Raw genomic sequence first — 16515 nt, forward strand, 5'->3', positions numbered from 1 at the left:
ATAAACCTGGTCCCCTCTTTGGTTGTCAAACTTTCGCTTCACACATTTAACATCCCTTCATCCCCATAAGGGCCCTACCGAATTGTCTCCCTTGAGGTCACTCTCTCCGTTTTAAAGGTACGCTCTCTGGAGTAAACTGTGTTTAGGTGTGATCTCAGTATTTTATTTCACTAATGACAAGTTTTGGAGTTAAAGGGGGATAAATTAGTTGAAGACCTAACTTTAGGACAGATTTTGTAAACTTAGTTGGAAGTCTAGGAAAACGTCACGTATTTTTTTTAATCAATGCGGAGGTAATTTTAAAATCCTGACTCTGATTAAATACACCAGACAGATTACTCGAGCTCTTTCAAGCTGAAAACATGGACTTCCTTCAAGATATCTCGACATCTTAAAGGTCGATATCATTTATTTTTTTTTACATTTTGTTGCCTGTCTCTGCCGTGACGTAACCTTCATATTGCATGTTTTAATATGCAAGGTCCCGCTTCACGGTTGTTTCACGCCTCCATAACTAGTCTCGCGTTACGTCATAGTCGCTGTGGGGTAATTAAGGGAGGTAATTCAGAAAACGGTGAAAACACGATTTTAATTTAAAAAAACGTGATACTCTTGTCAAGAGCTGAAAGATATGCCAAAATACTCTTAGGGTTTTACGTTACATAGAGTAATAGGGTTTCCTCTCACATACGTCAACATGTTTTCGTCTCCGAACATGTCCTCAGGGTTTCCTCTCACATATGTCAACATGTTTTCGTCTCCAAACATGTCCTCATGGTTTCGTCTAACATATGTCAACATGTTTTCGTCTTCATTATATCCTCCGGGTATGTTCTCGCAAGAAGAAAAAAGAGCGTCTCTAGATTTTAACCGAAAGGAAAGTATACATGTAAATGTACACTTTATATGTCAGAGACAGTCACGTGGCCATGACCTGATCACGTTCAATGATAGATAGAGAACACGTAAACACGGCGCCGTTTTGGGGATGTAACAGTATTTATTGGCAGAAGTTTTAGAGAAATCCAGGGGAACCAAAGCACACGAGGGCTTTGTCACTCGCCATAATGTTACTCTCTTGAGACAAGGAAAAATAGTCAAGAAATATATTGAAACAATAATATATATATATACTAAAATCTGGTATTTCTTACATTTATTACCATTCAACACAACCCAAATTGCTAAAATTTGGGAATAAAATTTTTTTCATAACGTGACAACAGTTTCAAAATATACTAAGACAAACCAAGCACTGGTACTGTCAACAATGACAACAATTAAACAGCCAAGTCAAAATCTGCAAAAAACATATCCACTGTGAGAAGTAAATAACGAAATAAAAAATTCGTATCTTCGATGGTAGTCCAGTTCTTAACTGTTCCTTTGGCAATGTGTCCACCGTTCATGTCTATACATATATTTGATTAAAGCACATGGATATTAGATCAGTAATCTAAATGTATAGATGTCATTACTCATGTATTTTTGATACATTTTAACATAAAAAAGGGCAACATGCCAGGTAAAATTCAGCAGGGATAAAAGTTACAAATAACACACCAGCCATCTGATTCAGTAAGATAACAACTGTCTAACATTAGGATGGTAGAAGCCACCAAAACGGGCAAAGAAATCAAAATCAAAGACACTCACAGAGGATATCTATGAAGAGTTACACGCCATTTAGAATTAAGAAAAGCGCACTTCTGTGCATGAACTGTACAATATCATAGGATAATGAAATGTATCTTGTTGATGTAAGAGTAAAGATTTGTCATTTTTGGTATCGTGGGGACAAATTGCACTAAATCCAGGCATGTATGCGCAAAACACAAACATGAAAGCAATTTATAGATGAAATGTTTACAAGTCCATACGTCCATATAGCAGCCATATTACAAGGTTAAGAGCTCTTAAACAAGATGAACGGATATCACTGACAGCTGATTGATGACACAGACATTACTGAAGGATAATCTCTCTTGGTAAGACGGTATTGCTAGCACTGTATCTGTTACATTGGTCAGGGATGGGGTGGGATATCATGGGGGTGGGGGCATGATTGGGGTCGGGCGTCAGTAGTGGTTGAAGAAAAATGGGGGTGTGGCTCCATCTTCATCAGAGTTCACTTTTAAATACACAAACAATAATTAACTCCTTACACGAGAGATGATTTGTAAATGTTATGCACGTATTTAAATTTTAATATGACATTCGCCACTGCATTGGGAACAAAACCACCATACTCAAAGACAGCACCTGACTAATGTTTATTTCCACTGAAAGACTACCATTTAAAGTATCTTACACCAGCATTAAATATTTTTTAATTTTTTTTTTTCGACCCAGAAAAGGTTTAGTGAAAATTCGTCTTGTCACAGCTTCAGTGCGTCGCCATCGTCGACAGTAAGATGACGTCACGCTTATTCCAACTCTCTAACGTCGAAGGTATTTCCCGTATGATAGTCTAAGCAGTAGCCTGTGGCAGAAAAGTTGTGGACTTCGGCGATCAAGGACCAAGTGATGAACAGCTTTCTCGGAAATTGGACATACTGGAAGAATATTTCTTCCACTGCTTGAACTCTTCACACTGCAGGCCTGCTATATCGTTTATACAGTTTCCGAGTAGCCTGCAGATGCACGGCCGAGATATTCTTGGTTCTGGTCGTTGCCTCCGGAGGGGTTGTTTTGGTGATTTTGACCCTTATTAAATGTTTACAAAATTACAATAGGATTGTTGTACAGCTGGGTTCATGCTCAATTCTGACACAAATGGAAAGGAATCTAAGCACCACTGAGGCTGATCTAGGCATTTGTTTGTCAATTTTGTAGTGGTGGCTTCTAAGATGAGAGCAGTGCTGACCTAGTTATTGCGGTCGTCAGAAAAAGCACTTAGGCTTTAACAAGGCGTTTCAATGATTGTATTGTATTTTATAAAAGAAAACAGAAGAAATCTTCCCTTTTATGCGAGAAGACAAGGGGAAAAATTTTAATTCTTCAGTTGTAATAAAGTTAGAGAAAAAATATTATAACAGAAGGCTCAATTCATTTTAAGCATTGTCTGATGAGATGCCGTCTTCTCATTCTCATAAACTTTCGGCATCCCGAATGAATTTTTCACTGACTCTGACATTTGTTATTTAGCAACTATATGCTGACTAAACGGTAACATGAACGACAAAAAATGTATTTGCATAACTTGAACAGTGTGTTTAAGTAGGTCTAACGTCTACTAGGGAGATACATGCTGTGTGGGCTGAGGCACAATTCTGTTTGAACTGACAGATCTAGGCATTTGACTGTCGCTGGACTTAATGCTTGTAATATCGTCGTTGAATATCAGGCTGTACACGGCTTGTAAATCAACTGATTTTACCTCTGTGGTGGTCCGTAATTGATGCAGGTGGGACCTGTCCTACAACACTGTGAAATGGCCCTTCGACCACACGTAAATAAATCGTTGAAATGATCTCAAAATGATGTCTTTATGCAGTAGCTCTGTATTATCATTTGTTACTTCATGGAGTGATTGGGTAAAGGTTACTTCACAGCTTATGCCGAACAACCTGATGGCAACGGGTTAAGTTGGATAAATTCTCAAGATGGCTGCCTCGATTCACACCAGCCATTTGTGCAGTATTGTCATTTTTTTTATTTACATGTTATTTGGTGAAATCTCATAAAAATAATAACATATGATACTTTTTAGAAAGCTTGACTATCCTGCTTTGAATTGAAATATGGTTTAGCCAGGGGCTGTCTTGTCCTTTAAAGCTGCAGTTGGAGTGACTTCAATGGTGATAGGCTGTTATAACTGGAGTGGGCTGCCACTTAATCTAGAGGTAAACAGTTGACGGTAGAAACTACCGTCATAACCATGATTCCATAAACATGAACAAAAAATTACACAACAAAAAGCAACATCAAATGGTACTCTTTCTTTTTCAGGCAATGTGAGCTTTGAGAGCTTTTTCCTCAACCCTTCACACATGTAGATAGGGCCTACATCGAAAAGTAAAATTAATATTTTCCGTGCACGTGTGACCCAACAAAAACAAGAACAAAGGGTACCCTTTTATTCCAGGAAATTGTGTGCTTTGACAGGGTTTAAGATCAGTCATTATCCTCACCTCTTTATACCCGTGCAGTCATGACTATTTAAATACATACATATAATTTCAATGTCTAGCCTACCAATACCTGGAAAATGATACAAGGCCGGTAAAATCTGTGGAAGAGACAGAACGTTGCTAATTAAACATGCATCATCAAAGGCATTATGACATATCACATGCACATGAATCAAGAACGTGAAAAATGTACAATAAAAACAACTTCAGGAAAGCTTCACAATGAGAGACAATTGTCTTCTTATCACTTTACTTAATATGCTTTTATCTAAATGTACACTTAAAAAGAATGTGACACCATGCAGTCACAGTTTCATAAGACGATAGCGTTACTTGTCTTTTCTTAAACATTGTTATTTATTATGCTGTTAGAATTTCACATGTAGAGCTGCAGAACAAAAACATATACTGAAGAAAACTGTTCCCATGACAACACCACCGTCACTGGTCCTTCATAACTTCCTCAACTCATTGCAAGGGGCAGTCACCCTGCTGTCGTCATTGGACAAAGACGCACAGATTTTACTGACTGACTGTAGACCAGAGCATACGCTGAAGGAAACTGCTTCGATGATGGCATAAGTACTTGATAATGTCCTCCACTGGTTGCAAAAGGGACAGTCACTCTGCTGTCCAAAATGGATGCAAAATCTGCGCGTTTTTACTGATTGACTATCAAAATCACATATGCATTTATATGTACATAATGCTGCCATGGGAACCTTCCCTGCCTTAAGCATAAAGTCAAGTCAAAGCTGAGTAGTTTGTTGTTCATTCCTACCTCTGCATTGATGTTCCTTGGGCAAATGGTAACACAGTACTCATCCATTCCAAAAGAACAATGATCAGGTCAGCCTGGAACCGAGTTAGAACTGTGATCGAAAATGTACGCCATTCATAGAGCCCTTGGCTGCCTTGACAATGAGCAGAAATTGTAACCATGTTGACAATGTTACTATACAAATGCAAGGAAAATAAAAACAAGCATGTGGAGAAACAGCGGAAGAAAGTATAATAATAATAGTAATAATAATATAAAAAAAAGCTATTATGCAAATAGTCTACTAAAGTACTAAATGTGGCCAACAGTGCTGATATCACAGAAAATATATAGCACAGATCAATTGCTGACACAATGTCATCAAAAACTTCAGATCCATCTGAGAAAGGTTCAAAACAACAAATAGAAACTGATATGTAAATTATGACCAATGATCAATTGAAAACCAAATTTAAAGTACCTATACCAAAATAAAAGTGGCGTCAGAAAAATGACTAGATTCCCACCACTGTCTGGAGTTATTGTATTCTTCATACGATGTGACTGTCACATCATATAAGGCATATACATGTTACTGATATAATCCTAAAAAAAAGCAAATTATTAAATGTCCCCTGATCATCTCTCTCCATTGCCAAATTGCTCAAGAACTTGAGACAAGACACAAGTACCACATTATAAATGAACAGCAGTTTGCTGAGACACTTGTTCAGAAAACAACTGAGAAGCGTGTGACTGATACTCAACAAAAGGTAGGAAATTACAAAAGTTTCACCAGTAAAAAATAATCAATGTCAACTAACAAAAGTGGCCAATCAGAAGCCTCGATCTCATCGGATTTACATATGTCAATGTCAGGAAGGTTTATACAGTACTATGTATTCTAATTCAATAAAAACCAGTACCTATAAATACACTTAAACACATGGTTATACATATATACATAGGTATGTATATGTTAAAACATACAGTGAAGTTGTGAAATTTAATATGAATATCATGAAGAGACCATACCGGAATATGGATTGTCCCATGATATGGCTGAAAGATAAGTACGTAATAGATACCTGCTGTCTTGGCAAAAGATTATGTTTATAACATGGGTGATGCAGTTTCATTCTACAGGTACAATGTAACCAGAAAATACCATTATGATAAAATGTAAACCACTTTGTTACTGCTGATCTACCACACAGAATAATAAGGTCATATATGTTTATCTTCCTAGTCAAAACTAGTGTCGGAAGAATTCTTCAATAATTGAACTCCAACTAGAAAGGACTTCTTCAGCTCTGCTTGATTTAAGGTGTCACCTACATGGAGACACCTGTATATGGAGACAGTCATAACCACTATAAACCTGTCTAATGTGTGAGATGAACTGTTTACGATGACGATTTATGTTGAACTGGACTGAGAAACAAGCAGATCAAAGCAGTTCTACGCAAAACCTATGTCTGCAGGACAGACGAGCTAAGAGATCAGACTGAGCCCAACAGCAAGTTTTAACTCAATCTAGACAATCAGTCAATCAGCTAACAAAGCCTGAGCAACATTTTATAAGGCAGTACCCAAGATCCAGTGTCACACAGTGTACTTTTGATGTCAAGTAATATCTCAGATTCATTGTGATTTTAGCAAAACGGCATGAAACAAATAGGCCTACAACTGAATAACAGTCATGGCCATTCAAATGATCTGTAATTCCATGCCAGTCAAAATACTACATCAGCCTTATTAAAAAAAACTTGAAATTTTCGGATGCTGTCACTCAGCCCATCAAGTCAGCCCCAGAAGTGACCACGTTTGAATAAGGACACATATGCTGGGTGCGGCCATTGCTAATTGGTCAATTGCAGCTGCACGTCTTGTTTGAGCGTGTACAACTACAACAATTACTTATTTCACATCTTAAGTGAGACAAGCATAAAGCTTTGAATATATTTATATTAAAATTGTTGCTACATTTGCATGAAAAACTGCAGAGATTTTCCAAATATCATTTTGTTTCTTCATAACAATACTCAGCTAATTCTAATCTGCTATTATAAACGCATTGTAAAAATAGTCTGGCTCCATATCTTGTCAAGGAAAATGACATAATAGCCAAAGTGAAAGGCCAAAAAAAATCCCATTCTTTTTTCACATGGCAGATCCTGATTCTGGTTCTCAGCAGATTGATGGTCAGTCAGTTCAAAGGGAGGTAATTCTCTCCTGGGTTTTAAAATATCATCTTAAAAGGCTGGTCTTCATTAGACCTAGCAAACACGACAGCAAATCACATCATCTATTGATAAGGACATCACTTAATATCATGAAATGCAACTTTCATTAAGGACAATGCAGTATTTTCTTCCTATAAAGGAAATTGTTGTACAGTGTACATATTTGCTGTTGTGGTTGTCATGACTACGTGCAGAATAAAGTCAACTCGACAAACAGTGTCTTCTGGTACATCTGGTATACGGGTAGCTATAAACATGCTTCTCACAATAGGCCAATAAGGGACCTATCACAAACAATTGGTAAACACGGCCTATTATTCATAGTTCATTCCTGTAAAATGTTTGGCACAAGTTGGCCAGTTCTGTTTGATTCTGTTTTCATAAAATGCTTGTCTTCTCACAGGACAAAAAGTATCCATTCTATAAAATAGACAAAGAAAGAGGGTAAAATGCAAACACTTTTTTTCAAATTTCATTTAGGTTAACTTTCTATACATATTATGTACAAAAGAAATGATGTCAGCCATGTACAATGTACATTGATTGAGATGATGAAGGAATTCTTTAAAGGTACCCATAAACGTAATAGTTCCAGTCTCTTGTTCCTATTAAAGATACAGACACATAACCGTATCATAGTTGTATCATAGGCTACTTGTATGAGCAGTCACTCTCTACAACATTGTAGTGTTTACATCTACATGTACTTGTGCAAAATACACTTCAGTCCACGGGAGATGCCTAATATGTCAAACCTACATGTATGCACATAATTCTAAAATTTACATCCTTATCTAAGGTAATAATAAAATAACAAAAAATACATGCACACACTTTTTAACAAGTACATTCTGTAAACTTGTACTAAACTCTGAGGACAGATTTAGAGACAATGACATAAACAGAGCAACAGGGAGACAGTAAGACAGGAAAAAACAATTTGAGACAATGGTGATAGTCTTGTGTCAAAAGATAAACAGAACAAAACAAAAATATGAAGGTATGTAATCTCCGTTTTAGCTCATACCACACTATTATTATAAACTGCTCACGGGACATTTTTGGAATGGTTTAATCCAGACAGGTAGTCCTGGCTGAAAGCTGCTCAGTTTTCTGCAGCTAACTCAAAACTTCCAGTTCCAAGTCTTAGGGCAATAATGAACAGTAACTGTACAACAGACATAACAATGGCAATATGCCAAGATTGTAGACATGTACATGTATATATGTGTGTCATCCTCTAAATCCTGAACAAATTCAACCAATGAAGTAGCGGCTGCAATTCAAAAAAACAAATCCATCAGATTTTAAAGTGAAATGTATTGTTTAGGTAGGAGCACATACTGTATGAACTTCACAGAAATTCGAGGCCTCCGTGGCTCAGTCGGTTAGCGCGCTAGCGCAGCGTAATAACCCTGAAGCCTCTCACTAATGCAGTCGCTGTGAGTTCAAGTCCAGCTCATGCTGGCTTCCTCGCCGGCCGTAAGTGGGAAGGTCTTCCAGCAACCTGCGGATGGTTGTGGGTTTCCCCCAGGTTCTGCCCGGTTTCCTCCCACCATAATAATGCTGGCTGCCGTTGTATAAGTGAAATATTCTTGAGTCAGCGTAAAACGCCAATCAAATAAAATAAATTTTAACAAATAAATAAATCAAAGAAATTCCCTGACCAGATCAGGTAACATTCCAGTAATATGCCAACACATGCCCTATGTCTGTGGTCGAATTTGTTCATGATTTAGAATATGTATGTAGGAAATGGACTTTTACCATGAGGAATGCACGAAACAGAGACAAGATATCATGTTGTACTTATCTGTTGAACATATGTATACAGTAATGTTTACACCAATTATTAGTCGGATATTATACCTGTACATGACGATAAGAGATTGTTCATGGCCTGCCCTATACCGCAGAATCACGAGAAAACGTGGGAATTTTGGGTCTAGGGGAAGTCCCCCTAGCTCGTACAGCCTTGCCCACAGATGACTGGTTGGTTTCTAAAACAGTGTTACCAGCATCTGAGACAGCGATAGTGATTGGCTGATCAAAGTTGTCACAGACAGTGATGGATGATGTCCCTTGCTTACGGCTCTTGTGGGGTAGAGAAGCAGTCCTCCGTGCCATACGCTTGCCCTCAGACTGGGTGGGCAAACTAAAGCAGCTCTTACGGATGAAGAGTCGGGCATTCCCCACGGCCGGGCGCGAGCCACCAGGGGTAGTGAGGATGTTAAGATGAGCAGCGTAACCATCAGTAAGCACCTGCAGACATGAAAACATATACATTACAGGTCTCCTACAAATCACAGACATGTAGTGTATTACTTGATCATTGTCATCTCATAATACTTCCATGAAACGAACTAAACAAGGGCCTACAATGGCTCAGGTATTTGAACAGCCTGTAGGAGACACATGAATACAGAACTTCGGCTCAATACATGTACTGTAAAGTACTGAAATTGTGAACTTTGTGCTTTACATGCATGTAAAACTTCAGGACAAGGTCAATACATGCAGTGCTTTTGAGATACCACCCCTAACATTTTGTTTAATTTAGATTTAAATACACAATACGCTGAGTCAGGAATTTAGTAACTTATAATATTTAATATGTACATGTATATGTACACTCCAAATCAACAATCTCCCTCGTGTTATTGTACTCTACATGTATTCCAACCCTGATCTTAATACATGCAGAACTTTTTAAGATACCACCCTAAGATTTTGTTTAACATTGTTTTACCTTGTACGTTGCACAGGTGAGCTAAAAATCATGACCTTGACCAACAAGGTCCCAAAACCAAAACATACTATCGCACCTCTGACTGCAGCATGACTGTATTTAACCTATAGTTGGGTATGACAAAATGCTCTCTTAGAAACACATAAAGGCCTTATATCTGATGTCAACACTGTAGTTTTTCTTTATCAGAAATGAATTAAACTTCAAGAAAAAGTCTGAAGTGGCCTTATAAGGTGGATGAATCTGCCACAATCAAGAGAAAGACACCATGTGAAAAACGCTGAGCTTTTAGGTGAAATACAGTACATGTAATTCAGGAGGTAATCAGTCAACTAACAGGCAAAGCCCAGTTGTTTACTCCAGGAACTGCGATTTCATGTGACATATGACATAGACAGCTCAGGTTTTACTGTCTATGCTGTAGTATTGGATAACAGATATTCAAACCATGCTGCAGGAGGACCAGTAGCCTTCAATGAACATTAGAAATCCCAAATCGTCTCACTGTCACCAAGGTGCAGGAGTATCAAGAGCGGGGAAAATCCACTAATTGGCAGTCCAAGGCTGGGTTTGAACCCACATCTAACGATTAAAAGACAAGCATCATAACAACCAAGTCACACACCGCGCCACATTACCAGAAAGCATCCTAGCAAAATTCGCAGATGTAATGCTTTCTTGTCGGTAACTGTGTTTGATACCGACTGTGCTGATTCTCACACACTGACATTCTTCCACTCACCTGAGCTTGAGTGTGCTGTTTCTTGGAGGTTTTGCCCACGATGTAAATCTGCTGAGGTAATAAGCCCAACTCCTTGTACACGGCTATGTCTTTACTTGATCCATAGGCTGCCTTAAACTGCACTCCAGCCTGGTGAGAACAAAGTGAATCTTTGAGTCTTTGATTAATAATGGCATGAAAGCAATAATTCCATACAAAAATGATGAACAACTGAAAACAGTTGTTGTTCATATTTACAGGTTACTGAATAAATGCAAGCTGATGCGGACGAAATCTATTTTAGCTTGTCGCAGAAGTGTGAACAAGCTTAATATTTACTATACACCAAATATTAATTAATTCAACTAGGACACAAAATTTAGTCACCTAAAATGAATGACTGACACATAATTTTAAGACTGTAAAATTGGTAGTAATTTGTGATGAATGGTGCAAGAATATGTAGTGAGAGAAAATTAGCGGTGTTACCAAATGACGCCACAATAATGACTCGTTTGCGACGTGCAATATGAATGTCGAAAATTGGCAACATGCAATATGAAACATATCTATGCAGGACGATCGCAGCAACGTTGAAAGACAGGTAAATGTACAAGGTGTAGAGTAAACCTGTATATTTTCATTTAACTGATTTGAGTTATTATTAGACAGTGTTACTGGTACGCTGAAATTAAATATTTAAAAGATATTTATTAAAATATTAGGGTACATCATATACAAATTATATTTAATGTGGTTTTCCAGTTTTAACTGATTATTTTTTTCTTCATTTTTTCGCTAGTTTTCAAAAGCGTCTATTTCCTGTTTGCCCTGAATTTTTCAAGTTATCATTCTCATTAAATTGGATTAATATACAGCAAGCTTTTGAATGGGATGGATGAAGGCACGATGCTGCCACACATTCATGTCATATCTTCATACAACATACAAAAAACAGAATAAAAAAAATGTCACAATTCAAGTCAATGATATTGCACCAATCATCATTTATCTGAAAGGCCGCGGACTCTGCTCGGTTTCCTCCCACCATAATGCTGGTTGCCATCGTATAAGGGAAATATTCTGGAGTACAGCATAAAACACCAATCAAAGAAATAAATAAATTACCTCTCAGATTCGTTTCTGATTTGACAATGTACAAGTACATGTAGGCCGAACAAATATCCTCTTCCTCAAATATTACAATTTTCTAACATACCTTGATCTTCATCACATATACGTATAGTAAGGGATAGACCATAGTACAATTATTTCATATCTACAAGCTATTGATACAACCACATGTACAATAATGGTCAAATTTCTGATTGGTGGACATTACATGTACAAGTAGGATTCCTTTAACATTATTAGGTATGTGTGTACTCACCTCAGTCTGCAAACTTTTGAGATAGTTGAGTTTCTGACGCAGTGGATCTTTGCAGAGTCCGTCCATGAAGGCGACCATACCGTGAGGAAAGTTATGCTGAGCCATCCAGGTGATGACCTTCTTATGCTGCATGTCAGGCCTGGCTGTCACATAGAGGATCAGGTACCCCAGCTCCTGCCAGTGTCTGCTCAAATACACACACGCACATAGTACATTATCCTTATCATTTATACTACATCCAGGTGATGACCTTCTTGTGCTGCATGTCAGGCCTGGCTGTCACATAGAGGATCAGGTACCCCAGCTCCTGCCAGTGTCTGCTCAAATACACACACACACACTACATTATCCTTATCATTTATACTACATTCAGGTGATGACCTTCTTGTGCTGCATGTCAGGCCTGGCTGTCACATAGAGGATCAGGTACCCCAGCTCCTGCCAGTGTCTGCTCAAATACACACACACACACTACATTATCCTTATCATTTATACTACATTCAGGTGATGACCTTCTTGTGCTGCATGTTAGGCCTGGCTGTCACATAGAGGATCAGGTACCCCAGCTCCTGCCAGTGTCTGCTCAAATACACACACACACACTACATTATCCTTATCATTTATACTACATCCAAGTGATGACCTTCTTGTGCTGCATGTCAGGCCTGGCTGTCACATAGAGGATCAGGTACCCCAGCTCCTGCCAGTGTCTGCTCAAATACACACACACACACTACATTATCCTTATCATTTATACTATATTCAGGTGATGACCTTCTTGTGCTGCATGTTAGGCCTGGCTGTCACATAGAGGATCAGGTACCCCAGCTCCTGCCAGTGTCTGCTCAAATACACACACACACACAGTACAAGTTCAGAGCTTGGAGTCCGATCCGACAAGACCCAGGGCCCCATTTCACAAAGCACAACTTTCATGTCGATCAGTACTGTCGGTATTACGTACTACATGAATGTAGCGCTACATGCGCTTTGTGAAACGAGGCCATTATCTCTTATTATATCATGCTATTAGACGTACATACATAAAAACATAATAATTGCTGTAGTGATGACCCACCTGACCACATCAACCGCACCAGCTCTGACTTTTGGATCTTTGCCCATAATGGAGACGCTGGCTGTGAAGGAGCCATCAATGCTGAACACCACAGTCTCTGTCTTTGGGGGTAACACCGTCAGGAAGAAGTCTGTGTATGTATGGTCACCTCTACAAACAGAGAAACACTGGGAAATTGTAGCGGGTCTTCAACACAAAATTCCTCAGTGATGTCCCAGTGCAGCATGATATTCCATTAGCATTTTTTATATTTGCACTGGGAAAATCTGGTTTGACAAACAAATAGGACAATATACACTTTCAGATTAATATTCTAAAAGCATAAAAACACATAAATAAACAAAATTGATAACACAAACAATTTTTAAAATTAAAGTTAAGCAATATACATTCAACAATTCAAACAATATCATTTTAACATTTTAACAATTTAACATACAGATTAAACATGTTTTCAAACTTCATCACAAGGATGCATATTTGACACTATGGTGAGGTCTGGCTCAATTACCTGACAATCAGCTTAACAGGGTACATGCCCTGGCTGAGCCTTTTCTCACTGGGCACTGTGAAGGTAAGACGGCCATGACTGTCAGTGATGGCCATCCCATAATACACCCACTCCCCAGATGGAGGCTGGTTCATGATGTGTACATCCACCTGAAATAAGATGTCAGTGATACTGTATAGTTTATTCATTACCTGTCGCTGTGAGTTCAAGACTAGCTCATGCTGCCTTCCTCTCCGGCCGTACGTGGGAAGGTCTGCCAGCAACCTGCGGATGGTCGTGGGTTTTCCCCGGGCTCTGCCCGGTTTCCACCCACCATAATGCTGGCCGCCGTCGTATAAGTGAAATATTCTTGAGTACGGCGTAAAACACCAATCAAAAAAAAAAAAAAAAAAAAATTTATTACCTGCACCACAGAATGTTTTGCCGCTAGTTATTTTATTGTGAGCCTTTGCATGTCAGCAATTTTAGGGAAAAAAGTTATGCACAGATTTGGATAAAATTTAATGCAGATTCGATGTGGGCTATTAAAGGATCAACACAACAAATTTTAGTGGTGGTCAGATTTAATCCGGGAATGTTTATCTGAGTAGTCACTACTAAGAGTTATGGCAAAAATGCAAAGTACTGCCCGTTTGTGTAGTTCATCTCTATTGATAGAGGGAATTCGTACAGTTTGCTTCGGCCAAAGTTTACCCTCTAAGATGTCTACTAAGTGTTCATTTGGACGTTTTATGAAAATCCTTATGATTGATGCTCATTGACCAATCTTCCCCTCCGGCTGTACGTGGGAAGGTCTACCAGCAACCTGCGGATGGTCGTAGGTTTCCGCCAGGCTCTGCCCGGTTTCCTCCCACCATAACGCTGGTTGCCGTCGTATAAGTGAAATATTCCTGAATACGGCGTAAATCACCAATCAAATAAATAAATAAATCAATGACCCATCCACTTTGCTCACCTTTTCTCCCGTCAGTGCTGTCATATCCAGAGGACCATACATGAACTTAGCATGGAGCTGTTGTTCCGTGTCTTCAAGAACTATCACATCATTGGCACGGTGATTGGGGGTCAGGTTCTACATGCAACAACAAAAACACAATACAAGATAGGTTCTCAAACACATAGCAAATTTTAATACACAACAGCATTATAGTTAATCAGTTTATAAATGTATTATACAGGTATATGTAGCTTGCTGGTCAGAAAATTTCAACACAGGTTATAAGAAACCTGGAAGCTTGCCCATTACCAAAGTGCATCAGCTGACTGGATCGGACACCAACAAGAGAAATCTACAAGACCAAAACCTGATATTTGTGCCAAAATTCATGTATTATTTCAGATCTAAATGCTTCACATCTTCAAGGCATGTTCATATTCAAGCTTATTAGTGAAAAATGTAAGACTAGTTTACCCAAACACATAAAACCTCTCTTTGAGATATCATGTACTGAAATTGGCACACAACCTCTTAATTTTCAAGAAAATCAAAATTCCACTGAAATCTTGAAATGAAGTCAAAAACTTGGTAATGTTGAAAACAACAATTCATAGATAATAATCTGAGAACTATAAAGAGGTCTACACCTTCAAAACACGCTAATCAAGAAAAGCAACTGTAAGCTTTCGTAAATAATATTGTCTGCAGGTTATACCCCTAAAGGAACGACATTTAGGAGAAATTCTCCGACAACTTCATTTACATGTACTAAGTTTTGCAAAAGTGGGCCTACGACTGTAATCTTAATACAGCTGACATCACTGATCTTACCTTGACCTTTATTGTTGTTCTTCGACGTAGCCACTTCTCCCGCGGTTGAGATGGGGAGAAAGCAGTAGCACCTTCCTTCATTCCATCTTTGAAACCAAACTCCGAAAAGGTTTCAACTCGGACAATCTGTAAGGAAAAATTGAAAATAAATATTCAAGTATGCATTTCGGCTGTAATCTTGTGTTAAGGTCCTACATGTAGCTAAGCATTGTTTTATTTATGGGCGGAGGAATCTGGAGTGCCTGGGGTAAGCCACCTACCTAAAATTACTGAACTTACAGAAATGCATGTTCTGCTGATGATGACAAGTGGTCTTCAGCTAATGCTAGGCCAGACAAGCCTCATTGTAAACAGCCACATCAATGGCCCTACAAACAGTGAGAGCAGAGGAATCCATAAGCTCCTTGTTCAAGGCTGGGTTTGAACCTTGGTGAGTAGAAAGACAGCCACATCCTTGGTCTCCCAGAAGTTGGAGTAAACTGACACACATTTCTCACCTGTCTGAGTATAAAGGCAGTCACATCCTGGGCCTCCCAGAAGTTGGAGTGGACTGACACACATTTCTCACCTGTCTGAGTATAAAGGGCAGCCACATCCTGGGCCTCCCAGAAGTTGGAGTGGACTGACACACATTTCTCACCTGTCTGAGTATAAAGGCAGCCACATCCTGGGCCTCCCAGAAGTTGGAGTAGACTGACACACATTTCTCACCTGTCTGAGTATAAAGGCAGTCACATCCTGGGCGTCCCAGAAGTTGGAGTGGACTGACACACATTTCTCACCTGTCTGAGTATAAAGGGCAGCCACATATTGGGCCTCCCAGGAGCTGGAGTAGACTGACACACATTTCTCACCTGTCTGAGTATAAAGGGCAGCCACATCCTGGGCCTCCCAGAAGTTGGAGTGGACTGACACACATTTCTCACCTGTCTGAGTATAAAGGCAGCCACATCCATGGACTCCCAGAAGCTGGAGTGGAACAAGTGTGGCAGGGCATTTGTAGGGAAGGAATGGAGGGCATCAGGGCAGTATAACACGTGGTCCAGTCGTTTGGAGCCCCACCAGCGGCTTGTCACTACAACAAAAAAAGAGGACGGTGAACTGATCTACAATGTGTGGCATGAGAAATGAAATGTATGTGCTACAAACTGGCCTATAG

General features: G+C 39.1%; 1 protein-coding gene across 1 annotated transcript in view; it reads right to left on the reverse strand.

Annotated features, from left to right (window-relative positions):
- Positions 1-4168: 4168 nt before the first annotated feature.
- LOC135476918 (protein retinal degeneration B-like) overlaps positions 4169-16515 on the reverse strand; it is a 47278-nt gene continuing 34931 nt past the window's right edge. The window contains 8 exon segments of the mRNA XM_064757064.1: positions 4169-9401; positions 10631-10759; positions 12000-12183; positions 13078-13227; positions 13589-13737; positions 14544-14660; positions 15357-15482; positions 16283-16431. Of these exon segments, the coding sequence (XP_064613134.1) occupies positions 9045-9401; positions 10631-10759; positions 12000-12183; positions 13078-13227; positions 13589-13737; positions 14544-14660; positions 15357-15482; positions 16283-16431 (1361 nt within the window). The 3' untranslated portion in view covers positions 4169-9044.

Source organism: Liolophura sinensis, chromosome 10 (assembly GCF_032854445.1).
Source record: "Liolophura sinensis isolate JHLJ2023 chromosome 10, CUHK_Ljap_v2, whole genome shotgun sequence".
Classification (NCBI taxonomy): Eukaryota; Metazoa; Mollusca; class Polyplacophora; order Chitonida; family Chitonidae; genus Liolophura; species Liolophura sinensis.